This window comes from Engraulis encrasicolus, chromosome 3 (genome assembly GCF_034702125.1).
Source record: "Engraulis encrasicolus isolate BLACKSEA-1 chromosome 3, IST_EnEncr_1.0, whole genome shotgun sequence".
Taxonomy (NCBI): Eukaryota; Metazoa; Chordata; class Actinopteri; order Clupeiformes; family Engraulidae; genus Engraulis; species Engraulis encrasicolus.
Window position 1 is genome coordinate 53,344,094 of NC_085859.1, and position 17,083 is coordinate 53,361,176.

The 17,083-nt window shown below is 44.9% G+C and overlaps 1 protein-coding gene across 4 annotated transcripts in view; it reads right to left on the minus strand.

The window, feature by feature from the left end:
• dnajb5 (DnaJ heat shock protein family (Hsp40) member B5) overlaps nt 1-17,083 on the minus strand; it is a 40,458-nt gene that overhangs the window by 9,357 nt on the left and 14,018 nt on the right. For all 4 annotated transcript variants that reach the window (XM_063195706.1, XM_063195708.1, XM_063195709.1 and 1 more), the window contains exon 3: nt 14,467-15,185. In XM_063195706.1, coding sequence (XP_063051776.1) covers nt 14,467-15,185 — 719 coding nt within the window. The remainder of the gene's footprint in view (nt 1-14,466; nt 15,186-17,083) is intronic.

Below are 17,083 nucleotides of genomic sequence, written 5' to 3' on the forward strand. Positions count from 1 at the left end.
GTTGTGACAGCGTGATGCAATACCCTCTAGCTCATTAACACTCTCATAACAAAGTGATACAGAGTTCTAATTTACAAAGGGAGGTATTGCTGGTGGGTGGGTGGTGGTGGCGTAAACAGAGGTGCTAGACAAGAGTGGAAAAATATTTTAAATTAAATTAAATCTATCTGCTGAGTTTTCAGGGCAGAACGTACTTTCAGAACACAATTATAAACCTGCAATCATCAAAACATTGCTGTGGGTGTGGGTATTAATTAGTCAATGCCCATGTATTCCAGGCTTTTCCAAAAAATGCACCCAAATTTAATTTGAACAAAAAACCCTAAATTATTAAATTATTACCAATTATCAATCAACAGTCCTGAGGCATGGTTGATCAGCCATGGCCTGAGTGGGTTGGTCATGTCATTAAAAGGCTATGGGTTTGATTTCCACATCCAGGCTGCGGAGCCTTTGAGCAAAGCCACCTATATCCTGTAATAAGCCGCTTCGGCATATGCATCAGCAAAGTGTAATGTAACACAATTTAAAAAACAGAAATGGAAAGCAGTATTGTGATAAATTGCTTCCCCATGTCGCCCTTCTCTCTCTAGGCATAGACAAAGCCCAGATTGGCGGCAATGATTTGGCATTACCAGTGTGGGCAGGCAGCAGGGGTTTACGAGAGCAGCTTACATGCCCAAGCGTCTCTCTGAGGCAATAAAAAAAACCCGGGCCCATTATTGCCTGTACTTTATTTGCGATTTAAGAGGTCTCGTCTGATTTGAGTGGGTGTACGGTCTTTACAAGAGCACACAAAGAACATTATTACAGAGGTCGTTAACTGTCGTGGGCCAAGCGCAAATACCAATTGGTCTGCGTAAGGCAAAGTGAAGAGCGAGTCTCATGGTAATACACTGTGAAAGGATTTGACCCAAAAATAAGAGAGCAGGAAGACATGAACACACAACAAAATGTATGTTTTTAAGAGTTGTAAGAACTTACAACAACAACAGCAAAGCCTTGAAATGTACACAACCTCTAGTGGTAACAATTTAAGTTTCTATGCTAGGTACCATTTAGCTATCAGTATTCTTTTTTTTTTTTAAGTATTTTTTTGGGGCTTTTCAGCCTTTATTGGTTTTTGTGAGACAGGATAGTGAAGGAGAGACAGGAAGTGAGCTGGGAGAGAGAGTTGGGGAAGGACCGGCAAAGGACCCGGACCGAGAATCGAACCCGGGTTGGCCGAGTGGTAAACGTGTGCCCTACAATATCAGCCACGGTAGGGGAGCTATCAGTATTCTTTGTCCCAAATGTGTTCAGATCAATCATATCAGCCTATCCTTGTATGGAGTCGCCAGGCAGCCTTGACACCATGACGACAGGGTTGCTATGATGCACAGGGCGTAGTGTTATGGTAAACAAGTTTGTCACTCTGACGGGTCAAAGCGCCATCATATTTCATTCACATACAGTTCACTCTATCTGTAGAAGCTCTGCCGAGTATTAATTGCATGCTGAGTTTAGAAGACAACCATTGATGCCAAAACAACCATTGATGCCATAATGGGAAGTAAATCCTCATGCCTCTGTTCTCATCTGATGCATCGACGAAGAAGGAACTATCTTATTAGAAATAAAGAATAATGTGTAGCATCACAGATGGTCTTGGTCTCCCCCCTCTCCCCCCCTTTTGCATCCTTGATTCAAAAAATGAAGACCATCTGTGATGCTCCGAGTTGTTCTTTATTTTTAAACCAACATTGATTCCTTCATTGGGTCGTGGCTGTTCCTATGTAGTGTTAGCCTGATTATCATCGACTTTCAAATCTCTTCAAGACTTGGTCTGGCCAAGAGCATAACAATTGACATTTCCCAAACGGCATTTCCCAAATGACCTCCCTTGGTTTGCTAATGATTGTTTGCTTCCCAACAAAGTGTGAGGAGTTCCTGTATTTGCAGGAACTCAGAAAGTACTTGCATTGCTCTTGACCTGACTGGTAGCAACGCTGAAGCTGTTGCGTCATTAGGAGGGCACGGGCCGGCTAATGTAGTGTGGCCCAGCGACCACAGAAACACAGCATGGGGATGCTGACCCAGAACTCTCAGCTTGGCACCAGCTCCCTGGTCCCCATTGAAAATGGGCTATTGTGATGTGAACTGGCTTGGCAGGCTAGATAGTGTCCTGTATGTACCGGTAGGCAAACAGTACAAGAGAAGTCTAATTTCCCTAGGATTCGACAGAGTGACTATCCTCCGCTATCCAGGGTGGGCACACACAGCACAGCGGTGATGCAGCCAGCCAGGCACTATTTGTAGCGATGATGGCAGTTGGTGGTGGGTGTCTGATCCTCGCTTTCTGGGTCATGAGCAAGGGAGACAGAGAGAGAGGTGCAAAGAGAGAGGGAGAGAGGGAGAAAGAGAGAGAGATGGCTGGAGAGAGGGGGGCAGAGAGAGAGGTGGAAAGAGAGAGGGGGGGCAGAGAGAGAAAAGGGGAGAGAGAGAGAGAGAGAGAGAGAGAGAGAGAGAGAGAGAGAGAGAGAGAGAGGGAGAAAGAGAGAAGGAGAGAGAGAGAGAGAGAGAGAGAGAGAGAGAGAGAGAGAGAGAGAGAGAGAGAGAGAGAGAGAGAGAGAGAAGAAAAAGACGAAAGCAGGCACAATATGACGCAGGTGATGTTTCATGATGCCATGAAATGCCAGTCTGTGTTTTTTATCATCTCGATAAAGACTGTTGCTCTGTCATTTCCTGCAGTCTGTTTGTCTATAAACAAATACTAAAGAGCCAAGATGCAAAAAACTGTTAATAAACCAACCAGCAACACAAAACAACACAATATACACATATAATAATGTTGTGAAACAAGGCATTTGACCTTGATGCATGCCCATGCTGTCTGACAAGAGAGAGATAATAAACGGGAAAAACGAGACAGAAGGGAAAAAGAGAGGAAAAAAAGCCAGCGCCTCCCCATCTGTGAGGTTGTACATGTCATTTCTGTGTCACGGAGCGTCTGACAGACGATCAAGCTAGGCAACAAATCTGTTCGGGCAAATATGAATGAATGAATGAATGAATGAATGAATGAATGAATGAATGAATGAATAAATGAATGAATGAAATCTGCATATGTTATCAGACAGCTAAGGGACAGCAGTTCACAGTAAAAATGACTGTTAATGCAACACTTAGAGAGCTGATTCTCTAGAGTCTTCTAGAGTGTATTTGGTTCTAGAGTAGTGTCTAAGCATGGAAATAAAGGCGCACAGGGTAATATTTTTAGTCGTTTATTTTTATGATTCATGCTGCTCATTCACAAATGTTACCTCTCTCATGACTAGTTACCACCACCATCAAATTCTATTTTTTTTTTATGACTGGGAAAAATGCACTTTTCATACATGAAAATGGGGATCCTCTCCATTGTCCGCCATTTTGAATTTCCAGAAATAGACATTTTTAGCTGCAGAACTTTGGTCATACTCCTAAATATTAGTTCATTGTTTTGTAAATATTCGTGAAAAGATCAAGTTTGGCAGTAGATAGCACAGTTTCAATAATAGGCAGAGTTGCAATAGCTACTCTGACCATAATCATACACAGTGCACCTTTAACAATGTTTTCTTTTTTACTGTGTAAGTGACAGGAGCAGCAGTTTCTTTCCCCTCCATCCTCTCATACATGCATCCAGAACTGTACTGGCAGAAACACATCGAAGAACACCATCCGCAGAAGAAAAAGAAACCAGACAGAAAAAGAGAAAACAAGCTCTGCTCTCTCCCCAATCTATATTCTTTCCCTCTTTGCAGAACTCTGGCGGTGAGCTCACTAATGAAAAGTGAGTTTTGCTCCCCTCTCTTCTCTTCCTCCCAACTCTCCCTCTCCCTAATTCTCTATCTCCTACTCTCTCTCTCCCCCTACTCTCTCTCTCTCTCTCCCTCCCTAATTTTCGTTCTGCTCGATGCAGTGTTGCAGCATGGCAGACTGCTGTGAAGGGACTACTGTTGGGTGTGACTGTGTTGAAGAGTAGTAGTAGTTAAGATTATTTAGGTCAGATTATTCATATTACTGTGCATTATTATGGAACATGTTTCATGTTTATACTGGCAAAAAAATATGTTGTGCCATGCTGTGCCTTGCAGTACATATGTGTGTTGTGTTGTGTGCAGTGTTGTATAGTGTTTTGGGCGTGTGTGTGTGTGTGTGTGTGTGTGTGTATGTGTGCGTGCGTGTGTGTTCTCTTGTGTGTGTGGGTGCGCGGACAGGTGGGTGCGCACACATGTGTGTGTGTGTGTGTGTGTGCATGTGTGTGTGTGTGTGTGTTGTGCTGTGCTGGAGCAGCTTGAAAAGCTCTATGGGTCTGTACTGCAGATCGCGCTGCAGGGAGGCTCTGCACCACCTTGGCTATCTGCTGAGTCACACATCAAAGCAGCTGGATAATCTAGTTACAGCACACACACACATACACACACACGCGCACGCACGCGCAAGCACACACACGGGGACACAAACACACTTGTGCGCACACACACACAGATGCACACATGCACACGCATGCACAAAAACACAGACTCACGTGCATCCACACAAAAACAGGCACTTCAATCTCCAGCATTGTCTGTGACATGTATGGTGGATTCCCCAGGGGATGAGTCTACATAATGGCCAAGCGAGCAACATAACCTGCTTTCATCAACACCTCACGCTTTTCGACTGGTGCCAGTGGAGGAACAGAGCCAGTTCAGCGCGGTTGGCAACACAGGGGAGAGACATCAATGTGTGGTGCAGTGCGCTAAGGCACTCAACCACAAACGGATTTGAGCCGGGTTTGAATCCCAGCCCTACCCCATGTAACCCTAGCCCTCTCCCACTCTCTTCCTGTCAGAAAGCTCAGCTGTTCTGCTCACAATAAAGACACAAAAATATTAAAAAAGAAACACATTGATGTCTTGTGTTGATCTGTGAGTTGATTATGATTAACATGACTTACGCCATCGGGCAGCGTTTCACCAAAAAGGACAGACTTCATTAACCAGTCTCCGCCCTCGCAGTGACAGAACACTTTGGGCTCTGCTACACTTGCTCAGGAAAAGTGCTTGTTCAGGTACATTCGAATTCCCCCTGGCAGGAGAACTCCACCCACTTCGTCAGGAAGCAATCAACTTTGAGCATCTCCAACGGTCCTGGGTAGAGGCATGATCAAGGCAGTGACGTTCTATTGGGACTAAGAAAATGTTTGGTTTAAATTTTGGCTCAGCCTTTTCTGCCCTGGACCAGGAGCAAACTGAAGGAGGTGGGTCAACCATGCCTGTTATAGAATGTTAGTTGTTATAGTCTTGAAAGTCATGATAATCAGGCTAGATTTCATGGCCAAGTGACTTCCCGCATGGTGCGTTTCGAGACAAAACACATCAGGCAAAACTATTACATACAGCTTGGTGGTTTAGTATAGCTTCCTAGGCTAACGGTAGTGAAAGGAGTGAACTGAAAGCCCAACTGGGAAACTTCAACTCCCATTTTCATTATGACCAGCACTCCACAGCACACAAGTGCACACTGCACGCAACAAAACTGCATGTATGCCTCACCCGTGCAAGGGGGCAGCCCCCAATGGCGCCTGAAAGGGAGCAGTGCGGTGGGACGGTACCATACTCAGGGTACCTCAGTCATGGAGGAGGATGAGGGAGAGCACTGGTTAATTGTTCCCCCACCGACCTGGTGGGTCGGGAGTCGAACCGGCAACCTTTGAGCAACAAGTCTGACGCCCTAACCACTTACCCACGATTGCCCTCATAGCAACACAGTGGAAAAACATTGATGTGTTGTGTTGTGTCAGTCTAAATATGAACCAAGGCTTTCACCCAAAAGTGGGGCCATACCAACAAATTATTTTTTAATCACGCTCGCCTTATTGCCTTACACCAGGAGAGTAAGGGAGATCTTTTTTTCCATGAGCAGCTCGGTTTCAGGTGATCGGGATGAGACCAGGGCAGTCGGACAAATCAGGCTGTCACCACACATACTGTATATAACGTCCCCTTCGAAAATAGAGTGTGCAATTAAAATACACGGCTTAAAATGTACCAGGCTTGGCGGTTGCCACCCCTCTATGACAATTTCCACCAGCCACGCAGCAAAGCAAGCAGTGTGCGTCCACCCCCAACCCCCACACCAATACCCGCCTGCCTGCAGGGCCGCTGACAGCTTTGGCCCGGCCTGGGACATCTAAATACCCCCCCCCCCCCCTACCCCCACATTCAATATATAATACAATGTAATGTGGACCACATTCTGGGCCCCCTCTCTCCCTGGGCCCAGCACAACTGACCCCCTTGCTGCCACTCCTGCTCCGGCTTCCCTGCTTGCCTGCTGCCCGTGCCTTTCTTGGGACTCGAGTGTCCAAGGGGCTGGCTGGGGATGACACTGGGCCATGAGATTCCTGTGCGCACGCTCACACCACAGTGGCAGAGAGTAAATCTGGTGGTTCCATTTAGGACCCGTCCTGTCCCGTCCCGTCCTGTCCCATCAGCCTCGCTCCCCTTGCCTCGCATTAGGGGTGTAAATCAGAGCCTCCATGACGATACTATACAGTATCGATTTCTTAAAGCAGGGATTCAATTATTTCCGATACTTAAGAATTCCCCGCGATACGATACGATTCGATTAAATCACTGGCCGATACAGGACCATTCCAAGGTATTTGGAGGCCCTTGTCAAACAGGGACTGGGGACACTTTCCTTCTCTTCAAACTATTGGGGAGCCCCCCTTTTTCAATAGATATTTCAATGGCAATATCATTGCACCTTTCAGTAATTAAATTTACGGAGCCACACACGCAAAGTTATCATTGCTGTCCTTTGAATGCAAGTACATAACCAGTCATTGCCAGGGGGCCCCTTTCAGCTGAGGGCAATTGCCTAGTTTGCTTGCCAGTCAGCACAATAGATGCATGAGGAGGACCCATGGACATACAAAGGGTAAGGAAGCAAAGAGTAATAGACAACAGGCCAAGGAGGTGTAGGGCAAGGGCCTGGGATGTATAATTGGCCAAGAAATAGAGGAGGTGGGGCAAAGGGAGTTTAGGACTGGAGGGTTGGGCAAGGAGGGAAGGAGCGGTGATGAGTGGGGTCAAGTTGGAGCGATGTTCGAGGGGCCAAGGGGCTAACCACATACCCACAACCACAACCCACTCTTAGATACGACCTTGCCCCCCCATCTCACCCCACACTACGGACCACTTTGACCCCCCCCCCAACTCTGTCACACACCCACCCACCACTACCACCTCAACATTACACTTAGCTGAGACTTTCATCCAAAATAGTGTTTCTCAACGGGGGCGGTACAGCCCCCCAGGGGGCATTGGATGCAGTTACAGTTTTTCTCAATTGGTTTTGTACATTTCTCACAACAGAATAATCATTCTCAAAATGTCTTGTTCAATTGTGACTTCCTGCTGTTATCTGTGCACATGGTAAAATACGTTTCTCATAGTTTTCAGCATTAAGCAAATGCTTTCATCATCATGCAGATGGTTGTGTACAATTCTCAGCTTTTTTGTACATTAGCAATTGCTTTTGTCATATCACTCAAAAAGCATTGTCAATGAATACACAAAACTATCTCAAACCCCAAAACATTTAGGCCCTACGTCATAGTATAAGTCTTGACATGCAAAATGATTTACCAAGCTGCCATAATGTGTTACATGTAAGCACTGTATAATTTCCATTGGATTTGTGTCTATAAATGTGATCTGAATTGGTGAATTGCTCGCAGGTAAATATTGACTCTCTCTAATCAAAAGCAGTAGAAGGGAAAGAGGAAACAAGCATGCAATACAACAATAGGCACTGTACTGCATTATATTACTCTATGCCTCATGTGCCTTTTATAATTACGCTCCACGCAAAATTGCAATATTTCCCTAGAATTTCACAAGACAGTAAGTGCACTTTATACAGTATCAGTGTATTGTTGCAAATTTATTTTGCTTTACAGTTCTATATTTTTTTCCACATGGGCCTACAAGACAAGTAAAAAGGGGTGGTAGAGGGCGCACTTTGACACCTCAATCAGAGTTGACTATTTTTTTTGATTTTGCAATGAGAAAACCTTTCAATAAATATGTCATACTCTAAATGTATATCTAGTACAATCTTACCTGATCAATGTAATATAAAGTCGAATTTACAACATTTTCCATCCATTCTAAACAACATTTCGCTTCAGAAAACATCCTCAAGAGTGTACTAGTCAATTGACAACATGACAAATCGATTTGACTAGCTTGTCCATACACTATGACACAATGACTAACCATTCTGCTGGCACTGACGCGTTCATTGACACAAAAACTTGGTTTTGAAAGACAAACTAAGGATTTTGAGGAAGATACTTGGTTTTGCAGGTCATCCACGGTGTTTTGCCATTTGTTAAAGCTGTTTTGAGAATGAATACTGTGTTTTGAAAATTGCGAGAGAGATTAGAGAAATGTACAAAACCAATTGAGAAATACTGTGATAGGGGGCGGTGCTTAGCCATCATTGGGGGCATTAGTCCGTTTAATTTTTTTTATACTAAGGGGGATATTGGCTTATGAGGAAGTCAAGGGGGCGTTGGGAGTCTTAGGATGGTCCAGGGGGCTTTTGTTCAAAAATGGTTGAGAACCACTGACAGTGCTTATTGGTTATAGTCCCTGGAGCAATGTGGGGGTAAGGTGCCTTGCTCAAGGACACTTAAGCCATGTATGGAGGTGTAGGGAGAGGTAAGGGTGGGCTTAACTATATCATAACAGCATTGCAATATTATCAAAAGTCGTAGCCCCATAATGCCCGCCATTCCATCAGTGGAACGCTATACAGTAATAGTCTTTGAAAAGTTAACAACCATATTACTACATTAATATGACATAACACAGGGCCTTCAGTAATGCACTACGGCTTGGTCATTGCCATTCTGGTAACAGCAAATGTATAAAACCGTGTCCTAACGGGTTAAGTAACAGATTAAGACATGGTCCTTACCATTTTGTTGACAATAAGCTAATAAGTTATAACATGTTGGAATACGTAGGTTGGGAATCCCTGTTTTAGTAGGTCACAGGCAGTGAAAGGCAGAGGCAGAGAGAGTAGATAAGATATATATACTTAAAGAATCTCTGGCAGAGGGGTGGGCGTGGTCTGCAGTGTGGTGTGACAGGGGGGCAAGGTGCTCTGCAGTGGGAGTACTAGTGTGGTGGTGGTGGTGGTAGTGTTGGTGGGTATGTGGTTATTAGATTGACGTAGCCAGTCAAGAACATGAGGTGAGATACGGGGCCCCTGACCTGACACTACTAGCAGCCTCCCACCTGGCCTTTGGTGGGGCCTTGTCAATGCACATAATCGGTTGTCACTGCAGTCCATCTTTCTCTCATTTTTCTCTCTCTCTCTGTCTCTCCCTCTCCCTCTCTCAGCCACCCCACCTTACTCAATGGAATGCCTTTTGGTGCCTTGTCAATGCAAGGAATAGGTCATCACTCAGAACCATTTCTCTCTCTCTCTTTCTCTTTCTCTTTCTCTCTCTCTCTCTCTCTCTCTCTCTCTCTCTCTCTCTCTCTCACACCCCCACCTTACGCAATGGAGGGCATTTTGTTGGGGCATTGTCAATACAAGGAATAGGTCATCACTAAAATCTCTCTCTCTCTCTCTCTCTCTCTCTCTCTCTCTCTCTCTCTCCATATCTCTCTCTCTCTCTCTCTCTCTCTCTCTCTCTCTCTCTCTCTCTCTCTCTCTCTCTCTCTCTCTCTCTCATTCTCACTTATTATGTGCTGCCGTAATGGCTGACTCGAGGACTTGGAGTAATACTTTTGCCCTGACGAGGCAGTCTGCTCCTGGCCGGCTCCTGATCACACACAGACAGACCTGGGCTGAGATGTTGCTGAGCCACATGAAAGGAGGAGGAAAAAGAACTTTCCACTTTCCTGCAGCCTGGCAGTCTGACTAGAGAGCCTTTTAATATCACGTCAGGTTTTATCAAAATAAGGTGGCTGGGAATACTTCAAAGCTTCGTCCTTTCTGTGTACCTTTAAACTGCAAAGAATTCTATGTGATTGAAAGGTTTCTAATGTGCAAAAGTAGGTCGGTCTATCCATTAGGGCTGTGCAAAAGAATCGTCATGACAATGCATGGCGATACTTACTTTCACGATATACTGCATCAATTCATGACAAGGCATCACGATACTTATTTTCCAGATATACAGAGGGTACTGCATCGATTCATAACAAAATTCATGACAATTCATGACAATCAATCAGTTTATAATAATACAATTCCATTTGGCACTGGCTAATTTTGTTCAGTAGAGTAGGTAATATTTCTGTTGTGATGTAAGTTCTCTCCCAGATGCTAAAATGAATTGACGTATGAATGCTACACAGCAACTGACAAATAAGCAGTATTTTTACACATTTACTGAAGTTAATATAGCAACGCATTGCAATAGTACATGCATCGCAATGCATTGTGATAGAATCGCATCGAGCGTCTCATCTCGTCTCGCCATCTGTATTGTGACGCACATTGAATCGTGAACCCTTTGCCGATACTATCTATCTATCTATCTATCTATCTATCTATCTATCTATCTATCTATCTATCTATCTATCTATCTATCTATCTATCTATCTATCTATCTATCTATCTTAACCCCTTTGATTTGTTATAACCTTACTGTCACCAACATTGTTTTGGCTACTGTATGTCTTAATCTGTTGCTTAAAGCTCTTGGTAATTTCATAGCAATGTTGTTATGATGTAGTTGAGTATTTCCAGAAAATAGTGAATAGGCCTGCTGGCGACCCCATCTTCACAAAGAGGCTACAAGAGGAACTTATGCATGCTTGCATATTCAATATGTGTTCGAGCAGCTGACTAATCGAGTTACTCTACCCTACAGTTACTCTACTCAAATTATCCTTCACATTACCTAGTTTAAAGTTATGGCTAATAGTGTAGCCCCAGATTTTCCAAACGTTTTCACACTAAGGACACTTTAGGAAAATCGTCTCTCTTGACTTGCTGCCATATGAGGCTAACAGGGCTATGTACAATAAATGCCTGAAGCGGTAAGCTCACAGCATCCAAGCCCTGAACAAATTCAACAGACAAACTACAGTAAGCCGACTACAAACCATCCAAAAAAAGCAAACCCATTTCCCTCTGGCTGACTGACTGACACTTGCATGCGACTAAAATTTAAGAAAAAGAAGCGAACACAATTCCTGGCAGACCACAGATCACTTGAGATTTATTGCGGAAGACCACAAGTGCCACCAATTACTCACAAGACCACACTGGTGAGAAACAATGGCCCAGTCAGGATGCAGTGGCTGACACAAGAAACACTGTCCCAGTCATGAAAAACTGACCAAGTCAAGAAGCTTTTGCCTAGTCAAGAAGCAATGCCCTTGTTCAGAAACACTGCCCTAGTCAAAAAAAAACACTGGCCTCGTCAAAAAAGCGCTGTCCAAAAGACACTGACCTGGTCGCACTGACCTGATCAAAAAACACTGGCCTAAGCAAGAAACACTGACCATCAAGAAGGTTTAGCCCACGTAGTCAATCCAAAGGACTCATGAAGAAGCACTGGCCTGGGCAAGAAGCTCGGACCTATTAGAGGTATTGAAGCTCGGACCTATTGGAGGTATTGAAGCTCGGACCTAAGAAGCACTGACCTAGTCAGGAAACACTGGCCTACACAATAAAGACTGCAGTGTTATAGTATTTCAACACTTAGAGAGTATTCTGGGACCAAATACAATCTAGAAGATGTTACCGTAAATCAACTGTCTAAGTGTTGAATCAACACTGATTCTTTTTACGGTGTAGAAGCACTGACCAAGTCAAGTGCCGACCTAGTCAAGAAACTAGGGGTGGGCGGTATGGCCAAAAATGTATACCTCGGTATAATTTTAGCCACGGTATATATCACGGTATATATCACGGTATTGTACATTGTGTATAATATGAAAAAATTAAGCGTTTTGTGGCTAAATGACCAAAAGACCACTTTTTGCATTTTATTTTTCTAAATGACTGGTCAGACGTTGTTTTATCTATGTGGGAATTCAAATAATTTGAAAACACATTTTTAAACTTTTACAGCCTTAAAAGTAAATTTACACTCCAGAATTGAAATGTTTTGGCATAACATACAATTGCAAACAATTGTAGCCTACATTACACATTTTGTATTGAGTAGTTTTTAATGAAATGCCTGTGCTGCTGTTATTCCTCTGCGAGTGTGCAGGACGCAATGCGCTATTGCGGTAGACGGTATGACACAAAATCTCTATCATTGATGAAAAAATACCGCACACGATATTATACCGCGGTTACCGCCCACCCCTACAAGAATCGCTGACCTAGTCAAGTCAATGCAATGCATTCCAATGTGTCACTGAAGAACACGAGTCAGGGCAGAGCCTTCTCTCCTTTCCCTCCCCGTCCCTGATGGTCAGCGAGGTTACAGGGGTTATTTTGGCCACCGGCCCTCAGACCAAAACAGCCCTTGGCTGAGAGCGGGGTAGCTGACGGGGGGAGAAATGTGTCAGTTTTTCCGGGTCCAGGGAGAAAGGGGGGGCAAAATTGGTTTCTCAATCATTACAGTGTACGTACTGTATGTATTGGGTGGTGGGCCCTTTTAGATTCCTTTACCATGGGCCCGGCCAAAGCTGTCTCTGGCCCCAAGAGCAAAACAGCCCTTGGCTGGGAGGCTGGCCCACACCAAGGAACACAAAGGCCAAACAAGGCTTAAGTGACGTGTTTAATAATAAACCCCTTGTAATATGTGTCTGGGCCGTGGCTATTCAGAGGATGAGACAGACGTCCCAACTGACCAAACAAACCCTGTGCACCAGGGCAAAAAGGGGAGATCACAGTTCAGTTCAGTTTAGTTCAGGCAGAATATCGTCTCTAATGATTACTGCACATGCACAGCTTTGGCTACAATGAACCACATTTATGTCTAGCTGCTGCAGTGTAATATCCTATTTTATGTCAGACATATTAGGATATATATGTGGTGCAATACTCATACTGTACTGTGCGAACAGAATCAGCTGCGTTTCTCTTCAGCTCTGAACCACCCTTTCGCTACATCGAGTGCATTGCCAGTTTGTTTCTTTCCATTGCTACTGTATATCTGCTGTTTACGCTAACAACGACCCCGTTCTCTTTTTAAATGTCAGCTACCTGCTGAGTTGGAGGGATGTCTGAAAACACCATCTTGGCAAAAACAAAGTGAGCAAAAAAAGCAGCAAATGTATACACTCTCAGTTGGCTGATCATGAAGCTGCACGAAGCAGAGACCTGAAGTGAGATTAACTATTAATCGATTACTAATGAATGAGAAAACTGCATCTGGTTTGGAACCAGAGAACTTTATGTATGCAACATATGATATGCAGCCGAAAGACTCATTTCCCTAAAGGCCAATTTATAATACAGGGCAAGAGGAGCTACTCGACCCATATCTGTCTGTCTGTCTGTCTGTCTGTCTGTCTGTCTGTCTGTCTGTCTGTCTGTCTGTCTGTCTGTCTGTCTGTCTATCTATCTATCTATCTATCTATCTATCTATCTATCTATCTATCTATCTATCTATCTATCTGTCTGTCTGTCTGTCTGTCTGTCTATATCTATCGCCTCTATTGGGGTTAGGGTTGGTTTGCCTGTTTGTCTGTCTGTTTGCCTACCTGTCTATCTATCTGTCTGTTTCTGTCTTTCTGTCTATCTGCCTGCCTATCTATGTTGGAGCCTGTCGGGCCTGCCTATCTGTCTTTTTTATTGTCTGTCTGGCACGTCACCTCCTTGAGGCTGATCATGTCCATGTAAAAGATGGATTTTGAAGCCTGCCTGTCTGTCTATATGCCTGTCTGTCTATATGCCTGTCTCTCTGTCTATGTCTCTCTAACTGTCTGTCATGGTCAGGTGTCTCACCTCCCTGATACTGATATTGGCCGTTTAGACGATGTTATACTCTGTCTGCCTGTCCCTGTCTGTCTTTCTGACTATCTGTCTGTCTGAGTTGGGTGTCTCACCACTTTGAGACTATGTGTCTGTCTCAAAATTAGGGCTGCACGATATCAGAAAAAAAAAAGATACTCGATAACACCATACAATACCACGAGAACGATATTTAAACGATATCTAAAAATATAGGCAAGTGTTTTTCTTGTCACCAATTTGTCGGTCTCTGTGGGGGGGCGCAGCTTTGGTCGTGGCGGGCTTCTCGTGCATTTGTTGACATTCAGCTAGTGATTGGACAGCACAGAAAATTCGTACTTGTTATTGATAATTAAGTCATTTTTGGGATACGCATGTCACCACTCTTTATATCGCGATTTCGATACATTTTTGAGATATTGTGCAGCCCTACTCTGTGTGTCTGTCTGTCTGTCTGTCTGTCTGTCTGTCTCTCTACATGTCTGTCTGGATGAGGCGTCTCACCTCTTTGAGGCTGATCTTGGCGGTGTAGAAGATGTTGGATCCTTCGCGTCTGAAGTGCGGGTGTCCCTTGTCCTTGAGCACGAAGGCGATGTCGGCAGGTATGTTGTCGGGCGTCTCGTCTCCCTCCTTGGGGAAGGTGATTTTGGTGCCCTCCTTCCAGCCGCGCTTGATCACGATGTTCAGGATCTTGTCCTCGGTGCGCATGCTGCGTCCGTCCGCGTTCAGGCGTCTGCGGGTGATGCGCATGCGCTTGGTGCAGCCGTGGAAGATCTCCTCCAATGAGACGCGCAGCTCGTGCACAACGGGCGGGTCTTGCACGCGCCGACGCCCCCTCAGAGGCTCCGCCCGCTGCGTCCTACGCCCCCCGCCAACGCTGCTGCTGCCGTGGTGATGGAAGCCGTTGAGGCCGTTGAAGGCGCTGAAGGTGGAGCCGAAGTGGCCCCAGGGTCCGAAGGGGTCGTCCATGTCGTCCATGTCGATGTCGTTGTCGTGGTGATGGTTGTCGTGGTGATGGTCGCTGGAGCTGAAGCCATTGGACGTGGTGTGGTGGGTGGTCCCGCCGCCGCGCGTGCCCCCGCTGCGGCCTGAGCCGAAGAAGATGTCGAAGGGGTTGGAGCCGCCGAAGAAGGAGGCGAAGGTCGCGTGGGGGTCACCATGGAAGGTGTAGTGGTAGCTGCCACCAGAGTTACCTGTCGAGCCAGTGCCATCTTTCTTCAGACCTGAGGAGAGGAGAAGGAGGGTAAGGGAAGACATTGAGACAGGGAAGGCATTGAGACCAAGTACATCTATCTATCTATCTATCTATCTATCTATCTATCTATCTATCTATCTATCTATCTATCTATCTATCTATCTATCTATCTATCTATCTATCTATCTATCTATCTATCAAACCTGAGCGAGAGACATGGGACATGGAAGACAGTGACACAGGAACTCTATCTGTCTGTCTGTCTGTCTCAGGCTTCAGGCTCTTACCTCCTTTAGTCTTATCTTGACCATGAGCCCATGAGTCTCCCTGCCTATCTGTCTGTGTATCTGTCTGACTACCTGTCTGTCTGTCTCAGCCTATAGATTCCTCACCTCTTTCAATCTGAGCTTGCTGAAAGCTAGTGCAAAAATCCGCCCACACTCATCTGAAATAAGATTGCTCTAGGACAGTGATTCTCAACCTTTTTTGAACAAACGACCCCTGCACATCACCCTAAGCCTGCCAATGCCCCCTTCACGCTTCAAAAATGTAAATGGCCCCAATGACAACTAAGCACCACCCCCTCTCAACTGTATCCTTCTAAACGCCCCCCTAAGGTTAACCAACGCCCCCTGGGGGGGCTGTATCGCCCCCGTTGAGAATCACTACTCTAGGACCTGGAAGCAAGAGGCACACATCAGCTGACTGACTAGAACTGGAAAAGGAATGATCGTACGGTTTATACATTAAAATATTGATTTCATATTGTGGTTTCATGAAAATGATGACTTACTAACTAAATCAATTTGAGGAACCAGTTTTGGCCAACTGGATAACGTAAATCCAGGACACTGAAATGTGTTGTCCTTTTTCTATTCCAGTAGCTTCCAGTGTATTCAGGGCACTACTCTTGTCAGACGAAAAGCATTATACCAACTTCTCCCCACCGTGTATAATGTATGTAACCTCTCAGACAAAAAAAAGACTGAGAAAATCATCCTCAAACCCTCGCTGTGCGGTGCGGCAATAATATTGAGAGCACATCCGGCTTAGTGGAAACTGAGGAACGAAGGGGATGGGGATGGGGATGGTGCAGGGAGGAGAAGAAGATGGAAGCCAGCCTCATCATCTAGAGTACAGGCAAGCTGTCTGACACGGGCGACAAATGGGTCACATGTCCTGGGACCAGGGAGAGAAGGGGCCCAGTATTGGGTCCTCATTACTACATTGTATATATTAAAATGAGGGGGCTTTTTAGATAACTTTGTCCCTGGCCCAGCCAAAGCTGTCAGCAGCCCAGTTTAGAATAGAGCACGCCTCTCAGCTCTGTGGAGAGCTGATAACACTTTAAAGACTTTAAGCCCCAATCTGACTGATCCAGTGGAGCACTCGCATACACAGAACCGAGCAGCTCCAGCTCCAGCCCTATGGAGAACTCTCTGATCCATTATTCAATGCGGCAGTACAGAGTAAAAACTGCAGTGTTAATTCAACACTTAGAGAGGCAATGTAACATTTTGTAGAGTGTGTTTGTTCCTCGAGTACTGTCTAAGTGTCGACTGAACTGTGTTTTTTTTTTTTTTACTGTGTAGCAGCAGCGGTAGCAGCAGCAATTGCTGTGATGTTCTATAATTTAGGTAGAGGCTAATCGTTTGAAATGAAGAACTTTCCTGCCTACAAATATACTTAACGTTACCTTAATATATACCCCCCAAATCCAAGTTATTGCCATAATAGTCAAGTGATAAAGTGTTAAGTTAATGAATGTAATGTATTTGTAACACTGTAATGTAATGTAGTGAGGTTTTTCCAGTAAACAACAAAGTCTTGCACAAGCCCAGCAGAATATTGTGTACTTAAATGTACCATCCATTTCCCAAAGCGTTGTATTATACTATGTCATTGCTTATGTCCTCCTTGCTTTGG